Genomic DNA, 25,392 nt, shown 5'->3' on the forward strand with positions numbered 1-25,392 from the left:
TCTAACTGTTGCCAAAATGTAACAACATATGCATGGTTGTGAAGCACCATAATGTATCCCACGGGGCATCCTCCTATTGTTTTTGATCATGTATGTGTATGAAAGAAAATAACTGATTTATTTTACTCTCTACACAGGTCACAATTTCTATAATGCCATAAAAAATTAGAAAAAAATTGCACAAAAAAATGCTGTAATTGTAGTTTTAGGCTCTCATAAGCAAAATATACACTAACTGGACACTTTATTAGGTACTGGAGCACAATTTAATGCAATCCAATATAACAGGTATTAATAGCCTGTAACATTGTATGTGTGGTTGTAGAGCACTACTATGTATCCTACAGGGCATATTCCTGTTGTTTTTGATTCCGTGTGTCTATCAAAGAAAAATACCTTACTCATTTCAATTTCTCCACAGGAAACAATTTCTTTAATAGCTTAAATCATTTTAGTGCTGTATTTGTAGTTTTAGGCTCTTATAAGCAACATAAACACTAACTGGACACTTTATTACAAGGTTATAAAACTGTCAGACTTCTAATCCTTCACTATTACTCTTGTCTATCCCATAGAACCAGCGTCCTCCACAGTACATGTTTGATTTTGGTTTATTTATTTTGTCAGAGTAGCAGAAGCACTCTGCTGTTATTAAAAACGTTCCGATAAAATGTGAGTCTATAACAGGTTTTTGAACTAAACTTACGGACCACCAATGAGGAAATAGAGAGGACGTAAAAGGGAGCCTTGGGGAACACCACTAGCATAACCAAAGACGTTGAACAAATGACTACTGACTGAATCTGAAGTAAACAAGCTACAGCATCACCTTGGTTACAGAAATCACACGACAAAAAAATATTGTAACTGCCAAAAAAGAGAGGACTTAAAGGGGTGCCTTGAGGAACGCCACAGTTATATAAATTGCAAGTTTGGCCAATATGGTGTCATTCCCGGGTTGCCAGTTGAAAAACATGCTTTATTGGGTACTGAAGCACTTTTAATGTGATATGATTTTTAATTTTAACTATAATAACCTAGATTTTTTAGTTAATTTTTTTTAAACTAAAAATTGCATTATTATTTATTTTAATTATAAAAACATAGATACATTTTTTCAATACTAACAATTTGAAATATTTATTTTAATTATTATAACTTTAGAATGTTTTTATTTTAGTTGCTAATGCTTACAAATGCCATTATTAATAATGTTATTATAATATCGTGGATTTCTTTATTTAATTTTTTAAGACTGACAAATGTATTTAATATTTATTTCAAACCTAATAATCTAAATTTTATTTTTTTTATTAGTAACGAAATAAATTAGTATTTATTTTAACTGTAATAACAGATTTTTAAATTGTATTTCTTGATCCTAACACACTGAGTTATTAATTATTTTAATTAAAACAACTTAGATTTTTAAATTGTGTTTATTTATCCTAACAAGTGGATTTATTTTGATTATAGTAACCCAGATATTTTAATTGTATTTATTGATCCTAACAAATTAAGTTATTATTAATTTTAATTAAAATAACATCGATTTCTAAATTGTATTTATTTATACTAACAATTTTTTTTTTATTGTAGTAACCTCAATTTTTAAATTGTATTTATTGATCCTAACAAATCAAATTATTATTTATTTTAATTAAAATAACCTTGATTTTTTTAAATTGCATTTATTGATCCTAACAAATTGATGTATTTTTTATTCCAATTATAATAATCTAGATTTTTTTTATTTTATTCTTTAAATATTAACAAATAGAATGAATTATTTTAATTACAATAACCTAGATTATTTGTTTACATTTTAAATATTAACACATTTAATTAGTCATTATTTTAATTATAATAACCTAAACTTTTTGTATTTTATTTATTGATACTAAAATGTATGGAGAACGACTTCCGGACGGCTTCGAAGCGATTCTGGACCACCATCCGCCGCCTCAGGAAGGGGAAGCAGTGCAATGTCAACACCGTGTATGGTGAGGATGGTGTTCTGCTGACCTCGACTGCGGATGTTGTGGATCGGTGGAGGGAATACTTCGAAGACCTCCTCAATCCTACCAACACGTCTTCCTATGAGGAAGCAGTTCCTGGGGAATCTGTGGTGGGCTCTCCTATTTCTGGGGCTGAGGTTGCAGAGGTAGTTAAAAAGCTCCTCAGTGGCAAGGCCCCGGAGGTGGATGAGATCCGCCCGGAGTTCCTTTAGTCTCTGGATGCTGTGGGGCTGTCTTGGTTGACAAGACTCTGCAGCATCGCCTGGACATCGCGGGCGGTACCTCTGGATTGGCAGACTGGGGTGGTGGTTCCTGTCTTTAAGAAGGGGAACCGGAGGGTGTGTTCCAACAATCGTGGGATCACACTCCTCAGCCTTCCCGGTAAGGTCTATTCAGGTGTACTGGAGAGGAGGCTACGCCGGATAGTTGAACCTCGGATTCAGGAGGAACAGTGTGGTTTTCGTCCCGGTCGTGGAACTGTGGACCAGCTCTATACTCTCGGCAGGGTCCTTGAGGGTGCATGGGAGTTTGCCCAACCAGTCTACATGTGCTTTGTGGACTTGGAGAAGGCATTCGACCGTGTCCCTCGGGAAGTCCTGTGGGGAGTGCTCAGAGAGTATGGGGTATCGGACTGTCTTATTGTGGCGGTCCGCTCCCTGTATAATCAGTGTCAGAGTTTGGTCCGCATTGCCGGCAGTAATTCGGACCCGTTTCCAGTGAGGGTTGGACTCTGCCAAGGCTGACCTTTGTCACCGATTCTGTTCATAACTTTTATGGACAGAATTTCTAGGCGCAGTCAGGGCGTTGAGGGTATCTAGTTTGGTGGCTGCAGGATTAGGTCTCTGCTTTTTGCAGATGATGTGGTCCTGATGGCTTCATCTGGCCAAGATCTTCAGCTCTCACTGGATCGGTTCGCAGCCGAGTGTGAAGCGACTTGGATGGGAATCAGCACCTCCAAGTCCGAGTCCATGGTTCTCACCGGGAAAAGGGTGGAGTGCCATCTCCGGGTTGGGGAGGAACTCTTGCCCCAAGTGGAGGAGTTAAAGTACCTCAGAGTCTTGTTCACGAGTGAGGGAAGAGTGGATCGTGAGATCGACAGGTATCGATCCGTTGTGGTGAAGAAGGAGCTGAGCCGGAAGGCAAAGCTCTCAATTTACCGGTCGATCTACGTTCCCATCCTCACCTATGGTCATGAGCTTTGGGTTATGACCGAAAGGACAAGATCACGGGTACAAGCGGCCAAAATGAGCTTCCTTCACCGGGTGGCGGGGCTCTCCCTTAGAGATAGGGTGAGAAGCTCTGTCATCTGGGAGGCGCTCAAAGTAAAGCCGCTGCTCCTCCACATCGAGAGGAGCCAGATGAGGTGGTTCGGGCATCTGGTCAGGATGCCACCTGAACGCCTCCCTAGGGAGGTGTTTCGGGCATGTTCGACCGGTAGGAGGCCACGGGGAAGACCCAGGACACGTTGGGAAGACTATGTCTCCCGGCTGGCCTGGGAACGCCTCTGGATCCCCCGGGAGGAGCTGGATGAAGTGGCTGGGGAGAGGGAAGTCTGGGCTTCCCTGCTTAGGCTGCTGCCCCCGCGACCCGACCTCGGATAAGCGGAAGAAGATGCATGGATACTAAAATGTTTTATTATTATTTATTATGATTATAATAATCTAGATATTGCTTTATTGGGTAGTCAAGCACAATATAATGTGGCCTTTCATATTATATGCATGGTTGTAGAGCACTACTATGTATCCCACAGGGCATCCTCCAATTGTTTTGGATGCTGTATTTGTACGATAAACAACAAAATAAATAACAAATGAGATCAGACATCGAATGTGAAAGAAAAGGTGGATTTTTGACACACTTCCTGTGTCAGATCTCGTTAATTTGTCAGGTTGTACCTAATGTTCTGGGCTATAAGTGTCTGTAATGAACTCCGCGTCACCTTTTTCTCACAGGTAAAAGGTGCTTTCTTGTATGATTCCCAGCCTGCTTTAAAGCAATCAGAAAAAATAGCTGCAGGCTGTGGAAGTTTGTGGGGAAAAATAACACCTGACATCCGACTTGACGCTCCTCAAATATAATATGACAACTCCAAGTGGATATATGAGACATGTTTGCATAGTCTCCTAAGATGGGGCTTGATGAAACGGCAAGAGGACCATCGTGGGAAGAAGACCTCAGACCGTAAGCGCTATCAAGCTTTGAGAAAGACATGCAGAAGGGTCTCCTTACCTTGTTGTAGTAATGGAGCTGGACAGAATGCCACTGACCATCACTGACGCCGCCTGGGATGAAGGGGGTCACCGTGGTTTTGGTCTCACCTGGAGGACAGGAGCAGGGATCATTATTAGGACGCCATATGCATGGAAGTGAAAATGGAATAGTTGCACTTTAACGTAGACAAAACTGTGTCCTAACTTGATGCCGACCCGCCCGTGCAACGATCATAAATCACCGGTGCCGGAGAAACGATGTTAGTCTGCGTGTCAGCGGCTCCACTTAAGCGTAGCGCAGGCCACAAAGGCTCCGGCTGCACTGATAAATTACTTTGTTTGTCAAAGGCAGGGAGCGGCCCTGGGCAGGAATCCACCACACTGACGAGTGTTGTTATTTTTTTTACCCTACATTTCTGCACACAGCAAGAGCAGTCGGAGAGTGCAGAGCTGTGCCAAGGTTCAACAGTACAGTACGTAATGTCAAATATTATTTCAGAGCAGATAAGGACTGACTGATTTGTTTTAAGTTTCAGCCATTATAATAACTTAGATTTTTTGGGTTATATTTTTTAATACTAACAAATGTCCATCCGACACACTGTATTTATTATTTATTTTAATTATAGAAATCTAGATAGTTTAATTGTATTAATTGATGATTACAAATCAAATTATTATTTATTTTAATCATAAAAACCTAGATTTTAAATGTATTGTTTTAATACTAACAAGTTAAATTATTATTTATTTTAATTATAATATCCAATATATATATATATTTTTTTTTTTTAAACCAACAATTTTAATGATAATTTATTTTAATTATAAAAACCTAGATTTTTTTTTTGCTAATACTTAGAAATGTCATTATTATTTATTTTTTATATAATAACCTAGATTTCTCTGTTTCGATTTTAAGACTAAATGGTAAATGGGTTATACTTGTATAGCGCTTTTCTACCTTCAAGGTACTCAAAGCGCTTTGACACTATTTCCACATTCACCCATTCACACACTGATGGCGGGAGCTGCCATGCAAGGCCCTAACCACGACCTATCAGGAGCAAGGGTGAAGTGTCTTGCGCAAGGACACAACGGACGTGGCTAGGTTGGTAGAAGCTGGGGATCGAACCATGAACCCTCAGGTTGCTGGCATGGCCACTCTCACACGCCGTCCCCAACCAACAAATTATTTATAATTTATTTAAACTATAATAACCTACATTTTATTGTTTTAATATTAACAAATCGAATTAATATTTATTTCATGATAATAACCTGGATTTGTTTTAATACTAACAAATTGAATTGATATTCATTTTGATTATGATAACCTAGATATTTGTTTTGTTTTATTTTCTATTTACTAACAAATTGAATTATTTATTTTAATTATCAATTTATTTTATTTACTGATACTAATAAAAATACTGTTTATTTTATTAATAATAACCAAATTGTTTTAACAATTTATAATACTAAGAAATACAATTGTATTTTATTTATAATAACCTAGATTGTTTAGTTACATTTTTTAATACCAACCATTATTATTCATTTTCTTATAATGACCTATATTTTTTAAAATGTATTTATTGATACTAAAAATGTATTTATTTCATTTATATTAACCTTGTTTTTAAGTTAAATATTTTAATACTAACACATTTAATTATCACTATTATTTTTGGTTACATTTTGATAATGATTTATTTATATTTTTTTGCATGGCCCCTCCCACTGACACCTCCCCTTGCATGCCAACGTGTGTGGTCTGGTTCTGTGGACTGTGCAACAAAATAAATAGTATTGTAATTTCTCCTTGAGGGATTACGTTTGTATAATCAGTTTAATACATTTAAAAATAACTAAAATATCATAATGACTAAATAATAATAATAATAATAAATAATATTCACAACATTAATAATATTCTTAACCAAGTTGTTATATGTGCATTTGCTGGAAATGTTAAGACAGCCAAAAAACACAGTTGAATTAAATTAATTATCTTAGTTATTTTATATTAATGAGTTGTTGTTTTTTTTAAGTGTAATTTTAGATAGTAGCTTGAAAATATGGTTTCTTTTATGAATAGCAAACAAAGGTTATTATACATCAGAGGTAGTGTAGGCCAGTCAGAGATGATCCTCTTATCAAGTTGTAATCCATATTAATTTTGATAATTAGTGCACTCAACTTTAAAGCCATTTCAGATTTGGCTCTCTTCCCAAACAGGGTTGAACTAACTCCATCAGACTGAAACAGAACTCCCCGTGTGCGACCATGGGAAAGTGGAGTGGCTTGGAAAATAAACCAGATTGATGCGTTTGAAGTGTGGCTCAGCGGTTATCAGAAAAATGTGCCTCACCTCCAGAGAAGGTGAGTTGAATCTGTTCGTCGATGACTTCCAAAGCGATGAAGTCGTGTTTCTCGTTGAACCTGCCGTTGTAGAGGAGCAGGGCGTTGCGTTCTCTTGTAGCAAACCTGTTAAAATAAACATCAGTATATGTTAAATTTTGTCTTTAAAACCAAGATTTTAAAAAAGTATTGGGACACATATTTCCTATTGGTTGGGTTAAAATGTATTCCGAACATGTGTACAGTATCAATTTGATATGTCACATATTTCATATATTTTCTTTACAACATTTCCAAAAAGGAGTAGGAAGAAGAAAGGCTTATCTAATCCTCCCCTTTTTCTCTTCATAGCAATTACGAACACACATTTCCTGTTCTCAATTTACATTAATGTGTTGTAAATACATCAGTTCTTCTCCTAAGTCGTTATATCAGTTATGATTCGCTTGATGAGATGGATAATTTGAACCACCTCTTAAACTGGATCATATTAGTACATGATTTAATTTCTTTGCTTAATCCATTCCATAATTTAATTCCACATACTGATATGCTAAAGGTCTTAAGTGTTGTACGTGCGTACAGATGTTTTAAATTAGATTTTCCTCCACGGTTATATTTTTCCTCTTTTGTTGAGAAGAATTGTTGTACATTCTTGGGTAGCAGATTATAGTTTGCTTTGTACATAATTTTAGCTGTTTGCAAATGCACCAAGTCATTGAATTTCAATGTTTTGGATTTATTAAATAAAGGGTTTGTATGTTCTCTATATCTAACATTATGCATTATTCTGACTGATCTTTTTTGTTCAAATATTTTTGCATATTGCATCTTAAAAAAATGTATTGAAAAAAAAATCTAGGTTATTATAAATACAATAAATAGTAATTTAAGTACTTGGTATTAAAAAAAAAAAATCTGGGTTATTATAATAAAATAAATAGTAATTATATTTCCAATAGGTATCCAAATATTTTTGCATCTTGCATTTAAAAAATGTAATTTAAAAAAATCTAGATTATTATAAATAAAATAAATAGTAATTTAACTACTGAATATAAAAAATAAACAAAACATTTATGTTATTATAAGTAAAATTAATATAATAAACAGTTGTAGTGTCAATAGATGAATGAATGAAAATCTATGTTATTATCATTGAAAATAAATAATAATTACATTTCTAATAGGTCTTCAAATACTTTTGCATCTTGCATCTTACATTTTTTTTCATAAAAGAATCTATCTTATTATAATTAAAATAAATACTAATTTAATTTGTTAGTATAAAAAACATGTTATTTTTATCAAAATAAATAATAATAAACAAGTTTTAAAGTACCAATGATTGTCACACACTCACTAGGTGTGGTGAAATTATTCTCTGCATTTGACCCATCGCCCTTGATCAACCCCTGGGAGGTGAGGGGAGCAGTGAGCAGCAGTGGTGGCCGCGCCCGGGAATCATTTTTGGTGATTTAGTATCAATAAACAAAAATGAAAAAACTATAGGTTATTATAATTAAATCTGTAATTTGTAATCGGTGTCTAAATACATTTGCATCTTGCATCTTAAAAACATAATAAATCGATGTCATTATCATTAAAAGTTATTATTAAAAGAAAAAAAAAAAATCTAGGTTTTTATAATTTAAAAAAAAACAATTTTTTTTTTTATTATCAATAAATAAAATAAATAAGATAAATAATAGTACTTTTCCAATAGGTGTCTAAATACTTGTGCATCATGCATCTTTAAAAAATTTAAAAAAATATCTAAGGTTAATATAATTAAAATATAAATTTAAAAAAATAGTGTCAATAAATAAAACAACAATATCTACTTTATTACAATAAAAATAAGTAATAATAACATTTACAACAGGTGTCCATATACTTTTGCATCTTGCATCTTAAAAAATATAAATATATAATCTATGTCATGATCATTAGAGTGAATTAAAATAAACACATTTCAGTGTGAATACAAAAAAAATAAAAAAATATCTAGGTTATCATAATTGAAATACGTCGTTAAATTGCCAGTAGGTGTCCAAATACTTTTGTCTATCATCGTATTGAAAAACTTTCCAAGAAAAGTCATTTAGGAGGAGAAAACAGGAAGTGTGTGAGCAGCGGACTTTTGGAGAGGAAACGCTCCATTCGATGATGCGTTTGTGCGCCTCCATGATACGAGAGCGTCAACCTGGCGGCGAGGAAGCAAAGTTCACGTGTGCGCGCTGGGAATGAAAGGTGAGGGCAGAGGAGTCAGCAGGCAGATGCCAGCCAGCCAGGAAGTGGGGATGGCGGTAGCCAGACGCTGATAAGGGAAACTCATCACAAAGACTTTCCTGTTTTCTCGCCATCATGCTGCTGATTGACTTGCATCGTTATTGCTCAAACTTTCCCTACCTTTGGTCAGGAAGCAAAACGAGACGGAATGTTCTATCACGATCAAATAGCCCGGCATCTCGGTGTGTCTTGTTTTTGGTTATCCTCTGGCCAAAGTAGGAGGGGGTCATTAAAATGTGTGTGAACGCAAATTACAACCTGGTCTGATGAGAACATCTGAACAAGTTACATGTGGCTTTTCAATAGCTGTCCAATCTGGATCAGATCTAGATTAAACTTGCTTTTACATTAGGCCTTTTTTAATACGAACCATTTTAATCATAATAACTTAGATTTTTTAAATGTATTTATTGATCCTAACACATGGAATTATTATTTGTTTTAACTATTTAAAAAAAACTAAATTTGATAGTAAAACTTGTATTTTAATTGTGCATATGAAAGTATTTTATCTACAGCATTTGATTGATTTAAAAAAATGCAGAAATATCAAGCAGCTAGAAGATGACTGTGGGGAGTGTTTTGCATTTTTCCCATCATGCCTTGGAATGGATGTAATTTCGAATGTTTATGCCGATAAGACATTTTTATAATATCCACAAATTAAAGTGAGCAGGTTGCGTTATGTGTGACAATGTGTGTTGACATTTTGTGCAGGTAATTTTTTTTCCCTGCGACATTACTAGGGAAGGTTGTTTGGGTTGGGTCATATAAGTAATTGCTGTGCGCTTAACTTCATGAAAGCACACTTCACACTGAGTTAGTGTTTACCTCCAATAAGATATGAAAGAGAGATCAGTCTTGAATGCAGTTTTTTACTTGAATTGTTTCCATATGTACAATATGGATTGGATTTAGATTTAACATGCTTTTACATTATAGGCACTAATCCTGCATGTAGATCAGATCCAGATTAAAGCAACCAAACATGGCGGCGATTCTGTCATTTTTTGTGATGATACACATCCCACATTAAGGTAAGAAGAGTCTCTGTCATCACAACTACTGTAATGAAATACAATATTGGGAAGGTATTATTAGTGTTATTACTCACATGAGCGATACAGTGAAGTGGAACCTTTGCCTGAGGCCCCTGAAGGTGACAAAGGACTGTCCGGGGAAGCTGCGCGTGGTCATCTCGCAGTAAGGCTTCTCGTACTCGCCGGGCTGACACTGGCACACAAAGCCGCCGGCTAGACGGTTGACGCACTCGCCGCCGTTCTTGCACACGCCTGGCACACAGCGACCCGATGAGACGTTCACCTCGCAGTGCTCACCTACGGGAACAGACGTGACAATTATTTATACCACATATAGACCAGAATAGGACTTTATTGTCGATGCACTTAAAAAATACAACAAAATTAGTTTTCAGCACGACCCGTCCAGGAACTGACATATGATAAGACGTAGTCCATGGGTGCGTGTTTTGTCCATGGACCTGGAAATCGCTCTGTTCGGCTTCAAGGAATGGAGTCAACATCTCAGGTGTCTCTGAAGAAATGGGAAGGTATTAAGAGCGTATTTTTCTTACTGGGGTGTTTACAGCATGACCTTGGCAAGGTCATTGCAGAGGGAGCCGAATTGCAGATAAGGAGTATTTTGGTTAGGCCACGCAAACAAATGTCAATTGTTTGTCTCCTCCAGTTGTCCGTTCTGTCTCTTAAATTTATCATAATTTCGTTTTGCAGAGCAGAGAGCTTCTCCGAGATGTTATCCAATTTGCGGTTTAATTCAGAAATCGCCAAAGTCTAAGTTCCCACAGATCTGCCCGACCCATCCATCGCGACGGGCAGCCTATGGGCTTCTTGAACGGCTGCCATCGTCTTCTGAATTTGTCGATAGACCAGAGCAACGCTCAATCCAGCAGATGACCTGTTATCACATTTTTAAATAGATAGACTTCTTCAGTAGGGATGATACTCGAAACCGGTTTTCCCGGTTGTTTGATAAGAAAAGAACCGAGTCTTCGGATTCGAATCCCTTTTTGAGAACTGGTACCCGTTATCGAGACCACTATAGTAAAGGAAAAGAGTTGATTCTTTATTCGAATCCCGTCCCGACCAGAAATGCTCCGTGGGACATCACAAGAAATGGCGTCACGTAGCGAAAGCAGGAAAACAATGGATGGGAAAAAGCGCTCCAAGGTGTAATAAAGTTCAAAACAAAAGCTATAATCCATCGAATAACTTTACTGAGAGATTTGAGCAGGGTAAAACACATGACGAACACTTTTACGACCAACCGGAAACATAGCAACCAGGCTAGCAACGCACCTCCTTTACGGCAGCTGTCGCAACGTTCTTAAAACAACCGCAGCACGTACATATATATACAACATATCTCCCTTTTTTAACTTTTGTTTTTCTTTCCTTGTAAACAAAACAAAATCACACTGTATATGTGTTGTCTGTCTAATTATAAATAATGCAGACGAGGCGTGTTGGCTGAGTTCTTCACGTTTACTTTCACAGCGTGGCAACATGCAACACTTTTCGGGGCTACCGCACATGCTCATAACTCCCGTTGCATGCTGGGTAGTGTAGTTGTTATATTCTCTAGCTCATAACACTTTCCCCATAAAGAAGTAATGTTAACTCAATAAAGTGTATTTCTTTTTTTAGCTTTAACTTTTCATTTTTTAGCATTGTAACCACATTTGCAAACAACTTTTCTCTTCATAGAATTTTCTTTCAATAAAGAAATAAAGTGCAAAAATGTCAAAGCATCATAACAAACAGTTATGTCAAATAGCAGCAGAAGTGCACTTTTTGGAGAGCTGTATTATTTTCAGTTTTGTGCCCAAGGGACTGATTTTATTTAACACTATATTATTATTTATACACCTATAGTGATCACAGAGACAGGTTGTTTTTGTGTTACTGTATATATTTGTTTCTCTGAAAAATCCCACTTAATATACTTTGGGTAACAACAGTCAATATTTATTTATTTTATTTTATTTTTTTAGGTGGGTAACAGTCAATATTTATTTATTTATTAGATTTTATTTTTTTTGTTATATAATAAAAGTGAGCTTTTGTTAAACCAAATATTGTGTGTTTTTTTCCATATACAACAACCTATCTGGACTCGATAAGAGATTCGATAAGGAATCGGTTCGATAAGAGGATTCGATAATAGGCTCGAACTCGATAATTCCTTATCAAACATCATCCCTATTCTTCAGTGTCTTTGATGGAAAGAATCGCCAGACACACGACCCTCCACTTCCAGTAGCAAACATTCCGTCAGGACAGGCAGGTTCCCCCGAACCTGAGCTACTTGTTGAGAAGATCTTGTCAAATGAGTTGGGAGACCAGTTTATCAATTCAATATTTTAGATTTCGGAGAACAGTGCAAAAGAAAGGCTCTCAGAAGGATACTGCATAGGGAGGGGAAAGCGTCCGCTTTCGTTGAGAGCCAGAAGAAGTGGTATGCAGCTTTGAACCAGCGTCCTCTGCAGTGGACATTTTGTTTTTTTGTTTTCTCAGACTTACACAATTTGAAAACAAATATCCCAGTTATGCATCCACTGTACAGGACGTTGGTTCTCAGGAGGAAGCATCAATTATGTGGTTCAAGGAGGGGATGAGCATCAGTGACAAAGCCCCAAAGAGAAAAGCTTTTTCAGGGTCTTAGCTGGAGGCATGTTTGGCCTTATCTTAGAATAAAACACAAAGAAGGTTAGCAGGGGAGCAAACTGAGATCTAGAATGACCAAGAAAGATCTTAATGCTGAAAGGGATGTCAAAGAAGAGACATTTTACATTCCTCTGTCAAATCCAGGGACGCTTTAAATCCATGTAAAGATAACCAGGTAATCCGTCCAAGTCCTGCTTAGAGGTGGAATTTCTCGCTTACTTTATCTGCTCGAAAATATTATTTGGTACAACTACATCATCATGAGTAAATAAGGCATACTTGGTCCTGCTCTTTTTCAGACATATTGAGTCTGCCTTTTTTATTTATTTATACCTGCCTTTTGAAGTTCTGTTTTTAATTGTGTTTTTTTTTCCATTGTTGTTTCTCTCTTACCTGCCTGAGGACAAGAGATTGAAACTACATTGGGCAATTGTGCTATTATCTGGCAAATTTACAGCTGTCGTTGTTACATATATTCCTTATTATGCAATGCCCCTAATAAATGAATAAACATTAAAAATATGTATATTTATATTTAACAAAAAATTTATTTATTTCAAAAAAATATTATAAATAAACAAATAAATACATGAATAAATGAATACGTATTGTATTTATTTTATATTATAAATAAATAATGTATTGACTAAGAAACATTATTTATTATAAATAATTTAATACATTAATTAATTAACAAAAAAATATATATTTTATACATTTATTTATTATAAATAATTGTATTAATTAAGAAATATTATTAATTATAGATTAAATAATTAAGTTATCAACAAATAAGTACATATTTTATTTATTTGTATTTATTATAACGAGGATGTCGTTGTGGCTTGTGCAGCCCTTTGAGACACTTGTGATTTATCAATCAATCAATCAATCAATGTTTATTTATATAGCCCTAAATCACAAATGTCTCAAAGGGCTGTACAAGCCACAACGACATCCTCGGTACAGAGCCCACATACGGGCAAGGAAAACTCACCCCAGTGGGATGTCAATATTTAGGGCTATATAAATGAACTTTGATTGATTGATGATTGACATTTATGTATTGAAAACAAACACTTTAATTAGTATAAAATATTATCTATTACAAATAAACAAATAAATAAATACATGAAAAAACAAATAAATAGTGTATTTATTTATTTTAAATACATTATTCATGCATTTAACAGATAAAAGAATGCATGGTGCCTTTCTTTTGTCATCATAAATGATGATTGTGAGAAAAGGTTGGTGAGGTAATAAAATCGAACTCAAAATGCATTTTTACAATAAGAATGCCCAAACCAAAAAGAACCATTAAATTATATCATTAAGATTAAGACGCAAATAAATGCAGTTGTATTTAATCTATTTTGTAATATTTTGTAATGTGCTATATTTATTTGTGCTGGTATATTTAATGTATTTTGTGTATATAAAAGGAAAAATAAAAGTATATATATATATATAATTTTTTTATTTTATTTATTTTTTTATTATCTGTATTTTCTATGAATTATCAAGTTTTTTTATGCAAGCTGACCACGGTTTGAGGGTTATGTTATTCTTCTCCAAAATAAATTTCTTCTTCTTCCCCATCGATCCAATTCCATCTTTTTTTTAAAGTTTAAGTCTCTGTCTTTTCACTGTCCACTCGGGACATCAGCATGAAGCCTGGAACCAGGTAATGGCTCTTCTCTCCTCAACTTAATCCCATTTTCCATGGGGGAAATTATATGGATCTATTTCCCTAAAATGCGGAAACCCAAGGAGCGCACTGTCATCGGCCCAATTATGGGCCTCTGATGGGTCCTGTGTTGAACTGCGGCCTACAGGTACGCAAAATATGCTGGAGCAGTAGGGAAAATATGGCGAGGGAGGAGGGGAAGGGTGAGAGTGAGTGCCATAGACGGGTATAATGAGGTAATTAGATCAGATAAGATGGAGGAAGAGAATGGAGGAAAAGGGCGACGAAGGCCGCCTTGCTGAGACCTATTAGGACCGAGACAGTCGGGGTCAGATGGACGAATATGGGACTTTTACCACGACGTACCCGTGAAGTCTTCCAGGCACTCGCAGGTGTAGCCGCCCTCTCTGCTGCGACACCTGCCGCTGTTCTTGCACGGGCCAGAGTAGCACAGGTCGATCTCGGTCTCGCAGTAGTCGCCCGTGAAGCCCACGGGGCAGCGGCAGCGCAGCCCGTTGATGGGATGTATGGGCCGGAACAGAACCGTCTCGGAGGCGATGAAGGGAGGCGAGCTGTCGAACTTCAGCACGGACACGCACTTCATGTAGTTCTCGCAGGGCTCCCTCAGGCAGATGTTGTCGTCAAATGGCAAAACCTACAACAAAGAGGAGAATTATATTTGGATTCCGGAGCCTAATATGACGTTTTCCTCGATGATGCTAAAACTATTTACCAGTTGTCATGTAAGGCGACAATGCACTGCTTAGGGCAGGATTCAAGGATTTTTTTGGTCACTTTTACTGACATTGTCTTAGATTTTTAAGTGACCATTATGTGAATTTTAAAGAATATAGTGTGTAAGATGGTGTACATTAAAGGCTTACTGAAATGAATTGTTTTTATTTAAACGGGGATAGCAGATCCATTCTATGTGTCATACTTGATCATTTCGCGATATTGCCATATTTTTGCTGAAAGGATTTAGTAGAGAACAACGACGATAAAGTTCGCAACTTTTGGTCTCTGATAAGAAAAAAGCCTTGCCCCTACCGGAAGTAGCGTGACGACACCGGGGGAAGGACCGCCCATATTTTCCTATTGTTTACACCAGCAGCGAGAGAGATTCGGACCGAGAAAGCGACGATTACCCCATTAGTTTCAGCGAGGATGAAAGATTCGTGGATGAGGAACGTGAAAGTGAAGGACTAGCGTGCAGTGCAGAACGTATCTTTTTTCGCTCTGACCGTAACTTAGGTACAAGGGCTCGTTGGATTCCACACTCTCTCCTTTTTCTATTGTGTATCACGGATTTGTATTTTAAACCACCTCGGATACTATATCCTCTTGAAAATGAGAGTCGAGAACGCGAAATGGACATTCACAGTGACTTTTATCTCCACGACAATGCATCGGTGACGCACTTTAGCTACTGAGCTAACGTGATAGCATCGTGCTTTACTGCATACAGAAACAAAACAAATAAGTCCCAGACTGGAAGGATAGCCAGAAGATCAACAATACTACCAAACTCCGGACATGTAACTACACGGTTAATGCTTTCCAGCTTGGTGAAGATTAACAATGCTGTTGCTAACGACGCCATTGAAGCTAACTTAGCAACGGGACCTCACAGAGCTATGATAAAAACATTAGCGCTCCACCTACGCCAGCCAGCCCTCATCTGGTCATCAACACCCGTGCTCACCTGCGTTCCAGCGATCGACGGAAGGACGAAGGACTTCACCTGATCATCCGTGCGGTCGGCTAGCGCGTCGGCTAGCGCGTCTGCTATCCAAGTAAGTCCTCCTGGTTGTGTTGCTACAGCCAGCCGCTAATACACCGATCCCACCTACGACTTTCTTCTTTGCAGTCTCCATTGTTCATTTAAGAAATTGCAAAAGATTCACCAACACAGATGTCCAGAATACTGTGGAATTTTGAAATGAAAACAGAGCTTTTTGTATTGGATTCAATGGGCTCCGAATACTTCCGCTTCCACTGTTGACGTCACGCGCAAACGTCATCATATCGAAACGTTTTCAGCCGGAAGTTTGCCGGGAAATAAAATTGCACTTTATAAGTTAACCCGGCCGTATTGGCATGTGTTGCAATGTTAGGATTTCATCATTGATTTATAATCTATCAGACTGCGTGGTCGGTAGTAGTGGCTTTCAGTAGGCCTTTAATGCCCTAGGTGCGTTTCATATTTTAATGTAATTTTTTAAAATGATTATTAATATTATTATTAATATTATTTGATTATAATTTGATTATTATAAATAATTATTTTCACAGACTGCTTAAACAGCCCTGCACATGCCAATTTTCTTAGATTTTTAAGTGACTATTTTGTGAATTTTAAGGAATAGATTGTGTAAGACGGTGTACAATAATGCACTAGGTGCGTTTCAAATACAAGATACAAGGCTTTTATTTAAGTGCTAAACAACATTAAATGACATAAAAAATGATTAAACAAATCATAACAATCTGCGATGAGGTGACGACTTGTCCAGGGTGTACCCTGCCTTCCGCCCGAATGCAGCTGAGATAGGCTCCAGCACCCCCCCGCGACCCCGAAATGGACAAGCGGTAGAAAATGGATGGATGGAAATCATAATAATAACAAATGCGAAGTAGTGACAGTGCTTTTTTCGGAATTGTCTTTGTTTTTGTATTTAAAACAGCCGAATCTCCAGCTTGGCCTTGATGGAGACGTGGTTGATTGATGAGCCTTTTGTTTGCTTTTGTGTAATGCTGCACCATGCTGAGGCCATTTGGAAGTGCAGTTGTCTGTGGCTCTATATCAATACTTGCTTGTACATTTTATTTCATTTATTTATTTTTTTCGAGTGTGTGGGGGGGGGGGGACAATATTTGATTTGGATGGAATTGTATTTCTTTTAACTGGTTTCTCAAAAAAATGGGCGTGGCTGGGACAACATATGCCAGTTTTCCCATTGGCTTTTGAGCCGCCAATACACTTTTTTAGCCTTTATCGGTGGATTTTATGTGAATCTTAGTGACAAAATCCATGTAGTAGATGGCTGTCTATCAAAATGTATTGTGGTGCTTGTATTTAATACAGAGCAAGCAGTCAATTTAACTTTTAATTGAATTTTTCTGGTGTGTTTGTGCAAAACTAACGGCTAAAAATACTGTACTGGTATGTATTCCATTACCTCCTGAGAAGAAATGAGCCTGAGCAGCGTCCTGTTCAAGTAAATCTGCTCCTGCAGCTCCTCCGAAGGAAAGAAGGTCCCCTTCCCCGGGCCCCCGCCGGGCTGCATGGCCGAGAAGGTGACGTTGAGGATGGAGCCCTGCACGTCGGTGTCGTTCTGGATGTTGAACACGAACACGGCCTCCCGCCTGGTGGAGAGCACGGCCGCCACGCCGTCCACGAAGCGGCTGAGCAGAGGCGAGAGGAAGCTCTCCTGGGACATGTTCTCCAGGCGCACCGTGATGCTGTTGGTCAGCATGTCGTCCGTGATGATGGTGACGCGCAGCGTGCACAGGGAGGAGACGACGTGAACGCCGTCTGGAAAGAAACGGAAGATTTTAGCCTTCATTAGCCGGACCTGAGTGAGGACAGCCTGTCGTCACGTCCACTTTTCCTCCATATAAACAGCGTGCCGGCCCAGTCACGTTATAACATCTACGGCTTTTGGAGCTCAGTGCGCAACTGCACACACAATAAGAAGGAGACTATTATACATGTCTCCGTTATCCATAGGTTTATCTATAACCCATAAAGTAGGCAGGCACGGAGCTATTGCTCAGCGTGTGTTTATTCCAGCCGGCACGTTAATACACTGACACACAACATCCGGATTCCCATCATGCATTGCTTCAAAACGACGGCAAACAGTAGAGAGGAGTGTTATGTGTGTGTACATGTGTAAATAAATGAACACTGAAATTCAATTTTTTATATATATATATATACTGTATATACATATGTATATATATACACTACCGTTCTAAAGTTTGGGGTCACACAAACAATTTTGTGGAATAGCCTTCATTTCTAAGAACAAGAATAGACTGTCGAGTTTCAGATGAAAGTTCTCTTTTCCTGGCCATTTTGAGCGTTTAATTGACCCCACAAATGTGATGCTCCAGAAACTCAATCTGCTCAAAGGAAGGTCAGTTTTGTAGCTTCTGTAACGAGCTAAACTGTTTTCAGATGTGTGAACATGATTGCACAAGGGTTTTCTAATCATCAATTAGTAGAGATGTCCGATAATATCGGCCTGGTGATATTATCACACACCTAACACTGCAACTAGGGCTGCAACTAACGATTAATTTGATAATCGATTAATCTGTCGATTATTACTTCGATTAATAATCGGATAAAAGAGACAAACTACATTTCTATCCTTTCCAGTATTCTATTGAAAAAAAAACAGCATACTGGCACCATACTTATTTTGATTATTGTTTCTCAGCTGTTTGTACATGTTGCAGTTTATTAATAAAGGTTTATTAAAAAAAAATAATAATAATACTTTTTTTTTTAAATAAATAAAAAAAAATTGCCTCTGCGCATGCGCATAGCATAGATCCAACAAATCGATGACTAAATTAATCGCCAACTATTTTTATAATCGATTTTAATCGATTTAATCGATTAGTTGTTGCAGCCCTAGTTCAAAGTGTACAAACCTTCACTAAAATATGGACTTTTGCCTATTATTCATATTGACATTGTTTCTTGTGGAGAAATGTGCTTCCCTATAAGAACGTTTTGAATTCCGAACCCTGCTCAAGAACCAATTCGCCTCGTAAATAGAGGTTCCACTGTAAGTGCATTCCAAAGCAACAGGTGGCGCTATATCTTCTAAACTCAGTTCAATTTTAGCCACACAGAAGCACAGAAAAAAGTGCTTTGCACTTGGCAACAGAGCAGAAAGAGTGGCCAAACTGCATCGAAAAATAGATATTTTTAAAATAAACCTTGAGGTCTCCGTTCTCCTTGTTTGTTCAGTGCGGTGCGGAGGATGCGAGCGCGTGTGTGGCGCGTCGGAGTCAAGCCGAGGGTTCGGTCGCAGGCGCCTTGTCACTCAGGCGCAGTTCAAAAGGTCAAGAATTCCAACACAATGATAATGATAGCGCGGTGAGGACAGGTCTGCTCGTCAGGCGAGCTAAACGCGGTCAAGTGGGGGAAAACGTGTGCAAGTAAAAAGCTGCGTTTGAAAGAAGTGTGTCCTGCTGCAGGACAGCGATGTAAACAATCCATCCATCCATCCATTTTATACCGCTTGTCCCGCATGGGGCCACGGGGGGTGCTGGAGCCTATCCCAGCTGCACATGGGCGGAAGGCGGGGTGATGTAAACAATAACTGATCAAATGTTGCTTTTGCCTCATGTTTGTGTTTGTGCCACACCTGTCTTACTTCCTCCATCACCACAACAACTCCACACATGCTGCTTTACACACACACACCCTTGCTACATGCTCTAAATGGCCTTTTTTAATCTATTACATGACTTATTATAGCTAGTAGTATCAGCAGTAGCAGTCGTACCGTGGGACAGTAAAGTTTATTTTCTATTGCATACACAGTACATAACATGCTATGTACAGTGTATGTAAGAACGCTACAACAACTTAGCTCACTTATTTTCTTTACGTTATACAGTCTAAGATACATTACTGTTATATAAACAAAAATAGATTATTATTTTAAATCTAAAATGCATTTCAACTTTATTTTGGGATGTTTATTATACTTTAACACCATGTTTATTATTAAATAAATAATTACATTTTAAATTAAAACATGTGAACAAATTATGTTGAAATGATTTAATTTATTTATTTCATGTTTTAATCCATCAGTCAATGTATAATGTAATAACATATGTTTATTAATAAATCAATAATTAAATTTAAAATACAAATTACAAAAATGTGGAATTAATTCTCAAAAAATATGTTGAAATGATTTGTAATCATTATTTTTGTTGTATTCTATCAGTCAATGTATACTTTAATAACTATTATTAAATTATTAAATTTAAAATACAAATTACAAAAATGTGAAATAAAATCTCAAAAGATATGTTGAAATGATTTTTAATTATTATTTTTGTTTATTGTATCAGTCAATGTATAATGTAATAACATATGTTTATTAATAAATCAATAATTAAATTTAAAATACAAATTACAAAAATGTGAAATTAATTCTCAAAAAATATGTTGAAAGGATTTGTAATCATTATTTTTGTTGTATTCTATCAGTCAATGTATACTTTAATAACTATTATTAAATTATTAAATTTAAAATACAAATGACAAAAATGTGAAATTAAATCTCAGAAGATATGTTGAAGTGATTTTTAATAATTTTTTTTGTTTATTGTATCAGTCAATGTATAATGTAATAACATATGTTTATTAATAAATAAATAATTCAAATAAAAAATTAAAAAAAATGTAAGAATTACTTTAATTCTCAAAAACCTATATTGTATATTGAAATGATTCACTTTGTGTTATGTTTAATTCTATCAGTCAATGTGTAATTTAATAACATTTATATTGATCTAAAAATAGATTGAAATTCGAATTTATTCCGATTCACAATAGATTCATAGTTTTCAAGAAACGAGTTGTTGTAAGATTCCCATCCTTAATATATTACATACATCAGATTTAAATTGAATAAAGAAACATGCAATACATGATTTCACAATTTAATGACTTATTTTATTTATTTGGCATTTAATTTATACATATTACGTAGGCAGAAAACTAAACTAAAAGTTCATATCACACATCCATTTATGTTCGGCTTTAAAGAGCAACTGCATTTTTTATTTATTTTGCCCATTATTCACAATCCTCACATAAGACAGAAACCACGTTTTTCTTTTTTTATGCATTCTAACTCATAAAAAATTGTTAGCAAAAGCCAGCTAACAATGGAACTAAAGTGATTTGCTGTATTTCGCCTACAAAGCGCTGTTAAAAAAAAAAATCATGTTACATACATGTTGTAAGTATATAAGTAATGTTGTAACGTTCATAATAACATCCATCCATCCATTTTCTACCGTTTAGTCCCATGTAATGTTTTAAGCAAACGGCGACCCATTCATTTCACAAACGCATCACAACGTTTACGATTACCTTCAACAGCAACAACACTCCTAATCATGGCAGACTTCATGAGCCGGAATATACGGAGGATGAGCTACAAGAGCTAAACAGATTCTGCAAGTAGCAGTATTGCTAAATATTAAACAAGATATACAAACTATGAACATAATAAAACAATCACTTACTGTACAATGTCTGCTCTCACTGGGATGCCGACAGATGTGATGTTTATATGTTTCCGTTTAGATGGAGAGTTAATCATAATCCTCACTCAAGTAAAAAAAAGTAGACGCGAACGAGTGTCTTTTTGTTGACAAACTTCTCGGTTTATGTCCACAACCTTCTACTATCCAGGTGAGAGGCATGATTTATAATCTAAAAGAAACTTTCACCAACTCAAAAGCGATGCAGCAGCTCAGCTGTCAATATAGCAACATAAGCTAGATAGCTCTGTGATCACGGTTCCGCTAAAAGTAGTTCCTCTGGGTTAGCACTCATAATAACACTACGGCTAATATTTGGTAATATTCAGGTTAGCAGAAAAAAATGAAGTATTGTTTGCGTTTTTTTTGGTTTTTTTTAGAGGGCTTTATGGGCGCAATGGTAACCTTAGAATGCGTAAAAAAGAAAAAAAATGTTTTTGTCTTACATAAGGCTTGTGAATAATAGGCAAAATTCCTAAAAAAACAAACAAAAAAACTGCAGTTCCCCTTTAAGACATCTAGTTGACTTATGCTGTTCCAGGGGGGCACCTGCGCTAATAATAGCCGTCCCCAGCTGTTAGCATGTGATAACAAACACATGCAGAGGATGGGCTGAACCGTGGAAAAGGGTGTGTGACGTGCAGATTCCGTGGAAAAAACTAATATCTACAGATATATGCACAAACTATAGCTCCAACATTATGTAGAACTGCATTGTTCAACTAGAATTTGCAATTCTGGTAGGAACAGCGTGTGACTGCCCGATGTGGGCGAGCCGCCGAACCGCCGATACGCGTGAGTGGAACTGTGAAGTGAAGTGAAGCGAATTATATTTATATAGCGCTTTTTCTCTAGTGATTCAAAGCGCTTTACATTGTGAAACCCAACATCTAAGTTACATTTTTAAAGCAGTGTGGGTGGCACTGGGAGCAGGTGGGTAAAGTGTCTTGCCCAAGGACACAACAGCAGTGACTAGGTTGGCAGAAGCGGGGATCGAACCTGGAACCCTCAAGTTGCTGGCCAGGCCACTCTACCAACTGAGCTACCAACTGAAATGCTTGAATGTCCAGGGTGAGTGGAGTGTGTGGAGTCGGTTGAAGAATGTAGGCTATGGAGACATTTGTATATTTCCCATTTATTTTCAATGAGGGGAAATTCCTGGTAATTAGGGAATTTTTTGAGCCGGGAAACATGGTGGCTGGAATGTCCAGGGTGAGTGCAGTGTGTGGATGTTGGAGCGGTTCAAATCATGAGAAATGTCGATTGTATAATGCCCATTCATTGTCATCCATCCATTTTCTACCGCTTGTCCCTTTTGGGGTCACGGGGGGTGCTGGAGCTTATCTCAGCTGCATTTGGGATGAAGGCTATACACCCAGGACAAGTCGCCACCTCATCACAGGGTCAATGGGGAGAAAATTCCGGGAAAACCGGGAATTTGGGGAAAGGGAAAACATTTTTTGTGTTTGATACATCAAACAAATAGTGTGGGTGGATGGTTGAAAGGTCAGAAATGGGTTTGAAAATGGTGCAAAATTTAGAGAATTTAGGGCATTGTAGAACTATGAATATGCCCATTCATTTGAATGGGAATTTCCTGGAAATTTTGTCAGAATTGGGTTTGAAAATGGTGCAAAATTTAGAGAATTTAGGGCATTGTAGAACTATGAATATGCCCATTCATTTGAATGGGAATTTCCTGGAAATTTTGGAATTTCGGAAAAACTGGGAATTTATGAAAATATTGCCACTAGCAGTATTGTCCTAGATCAGGGGTGTCAAACTAATATTAGCTCAGGGGCCGCATGGAGGAAAATCTGTGCTTACGCGGGCCGGACTAATAAAATCATTGCATTAAAACTAAAAAATAAAGACAACTTCAGATTGTTTTCTTTGTCTTACTTTGGCCAAAAATAGAACAAACACATTCTGAAAATATTACAATAAAAATATAGAACAAAAATACCGGCAGCGGTACAGTTTAGATCCATGAAGGAAAGAAGAAAGTGAATGAATGTTTATAACTGAATACATTTACATATGTATAAAAATGTGTTTTCTTTTGTATTATTTTTTTATGAATTAAGTAACGTTTATGACAACCTTTTTCCAAACACAATATAGAATGTGAGATATAACAAGATAACGGATACATTTATCATTTGTTTTCAAAACGGTTACAAAAAAGTGGGATCCCAAAAATTTACTGTGGGACCCCATTTTTATGACTTGATGGGGCCCCCGGGACTCCATTTTGACAATTCCTAGCGTCAACACTGGTGGAGTATTGGTGCGTGCAAATCAGCAGCAGGTGGCTGTGGCCTTCGGGCCGGTTTTAATACTAATCACATATAATTCAGATCCGGCCCGCGGGCCTTGACTTTGAAACCCCTGTCCTAATAATATGTATAGGTTGGTGTAGACATTTTTGGAATTGGTTGAAAAATGTTGACGTAGTAACAATTTCAATTTGAGTTGGTATTTCGTAGTTCCTGGAATTACGGGAAAACCGGGAATTTGCACCAAAGAAAAATTATAACTTTTGTTGTCCCAACTGAGAGGAATGTTTTGAAGGTGCAATGGTCGAGAATGGTTGAAAAATGTGGACTGTGAATACTTTCCACAAAGAGGTGAAAATAGGGCTTTGGAAAACCGGTAATTCCTGGAATTTTTTTGATTGTCCAAGGTGAGTGGAGTGTGTGGATTTGGGCTGATATATCGCGGGTTTGTCTCTGTGCGATATAGAAAATGACTATCGTGATATTCGAGTATACGTTCTCACGCAGTTGCTTTTAGCTGCGGGCATTACACTACATGCGTTTCTCACTCTTTCTTGTCTCTCCTTCTCACAGAGACTTAAAACAAGCGCACCTTCTTACATACGTCACATGTGCAACGTCACATGCTCCCGCGGGGCAGACAGGTAGCTACATGGTAACGTTAGCTGTGATGCTCACGGTGCGGTGCGGGTGGTAATACGAGAGAGAGAAGGTGCGAATCTGGTAACAAATAAAGGAAGAATTAATTCCCAAGAAAAACAGCAGGGGGTCCATCGCAGTGTTTCCCACACATTCATTTATTTGTGGCGGCCCGCCACGAAAGAATTATGTCCGCCACAAAAAAAAAAAAATTAAAATAAAAAAAAAAAAAAGAAATTTTTTTTTTTTTTTGTTGTCCTCTCCAGCTTCTCAGGCAAATCATATAGTTGATGTAGATGCCCATATCGGCTGTTCAGATTTACTTTACAAAAGAGAAGTGTAGGATACTTCTCTTGTTGCCTTATTTGTATTTGACTTTATTAAATGTATTTATATTAGAAACACAACATGTGTATATAACAAAGGGTGCAAAGTCTGCAGGCAGTAGGAAACACATGGAGGGAGTAAAACTGATGGCAGTCTAAAGTTCAAGATTTTTGGAGCTCTTTGTTCAGTGGATCAGATGTTTGATGAAGCTCTGTGTCTATCTACCACCACTACTGTTTTCTGTTTATTTGTTACTGACTGTGGCAGGACACCTCTGCCTCTGTTTCACTTTATGTTGCTGGTAAATAATATGGTTGTAGTAGTAGGCTAAAGTTAAATTATTTAGTATGCACTAATTAAAGGGGCAGAGCTTTGACACATTTTAGCTTTTATATTTTATAAAATATATTTTTTGTAAGAACCACAATTAATAAATATATTTCAGTGAATAACTTATTGTTCAAATCTGTATATAAATATGTACATAAAGTGTTGTAATTATATTGTAAAATGGATGGATGGATGGACGTTTAAAACAAAACTGTTATTATT

At 36.9% G+C, this 25,392-nt stretch overlaps 1 protein-coding gene across 6 annotated transcripts in view; it reads right to left on the reverse strand.

The window, feature by feature from the left end:
• Positions 1–25,392, reverse strand: part of celsr1a (cadherin EGF LAG seven-pass G-type receptor 1a) — a 193,211-nt gene that overhangs the window by 98,052 nt on the left and 69,767 nt on the right. For all 6 annotated transcript variants that reach the window (XM_062064589.1, XM_062064590.1, XM_062064588.1 and 3 more), the window contains exons 2-6: positions 17,464–17,819; positions 14,648–14,936; positions 10,002–10,224; positions 6,606–6,721; positions 4,251–4,339 (exon numbers count right to left, since the gene is read on the reverse strand). In XM_062064589.1, coding sequence (XP_061920573.1) covers positions 4,251–4,339; positions 6,606–6,721; positions 10,002–10,224; positions 14,648–14,936; positions 17,464–17,819 — 1,073 coding nt within the window. The remainder of the gene's footprint in view (positions 1–4,250; positions 4,340–6,605; positions 6,722–10,001; positions 10,225–14,647; positions 14,937–17,463; positions 17,820–25,392) is intronic.

The sequence above is a fragment of the Entelurus aequoreus genome, linkage group LG12 (genome assembly GCF_033978785.1).
Source record: "Entelurus aequoreus isolate RoL-2023_Sb linkage group LG12, RoL_Eaeq_v1.1, whole genome shotgun sequence".
Lineage (NCBI taxonomy): Eukaryota > Metazoa > Chordata > Actinopteri > Syngnathiformes > Syngnathidae > Entelurus > Entelurus aequoreus.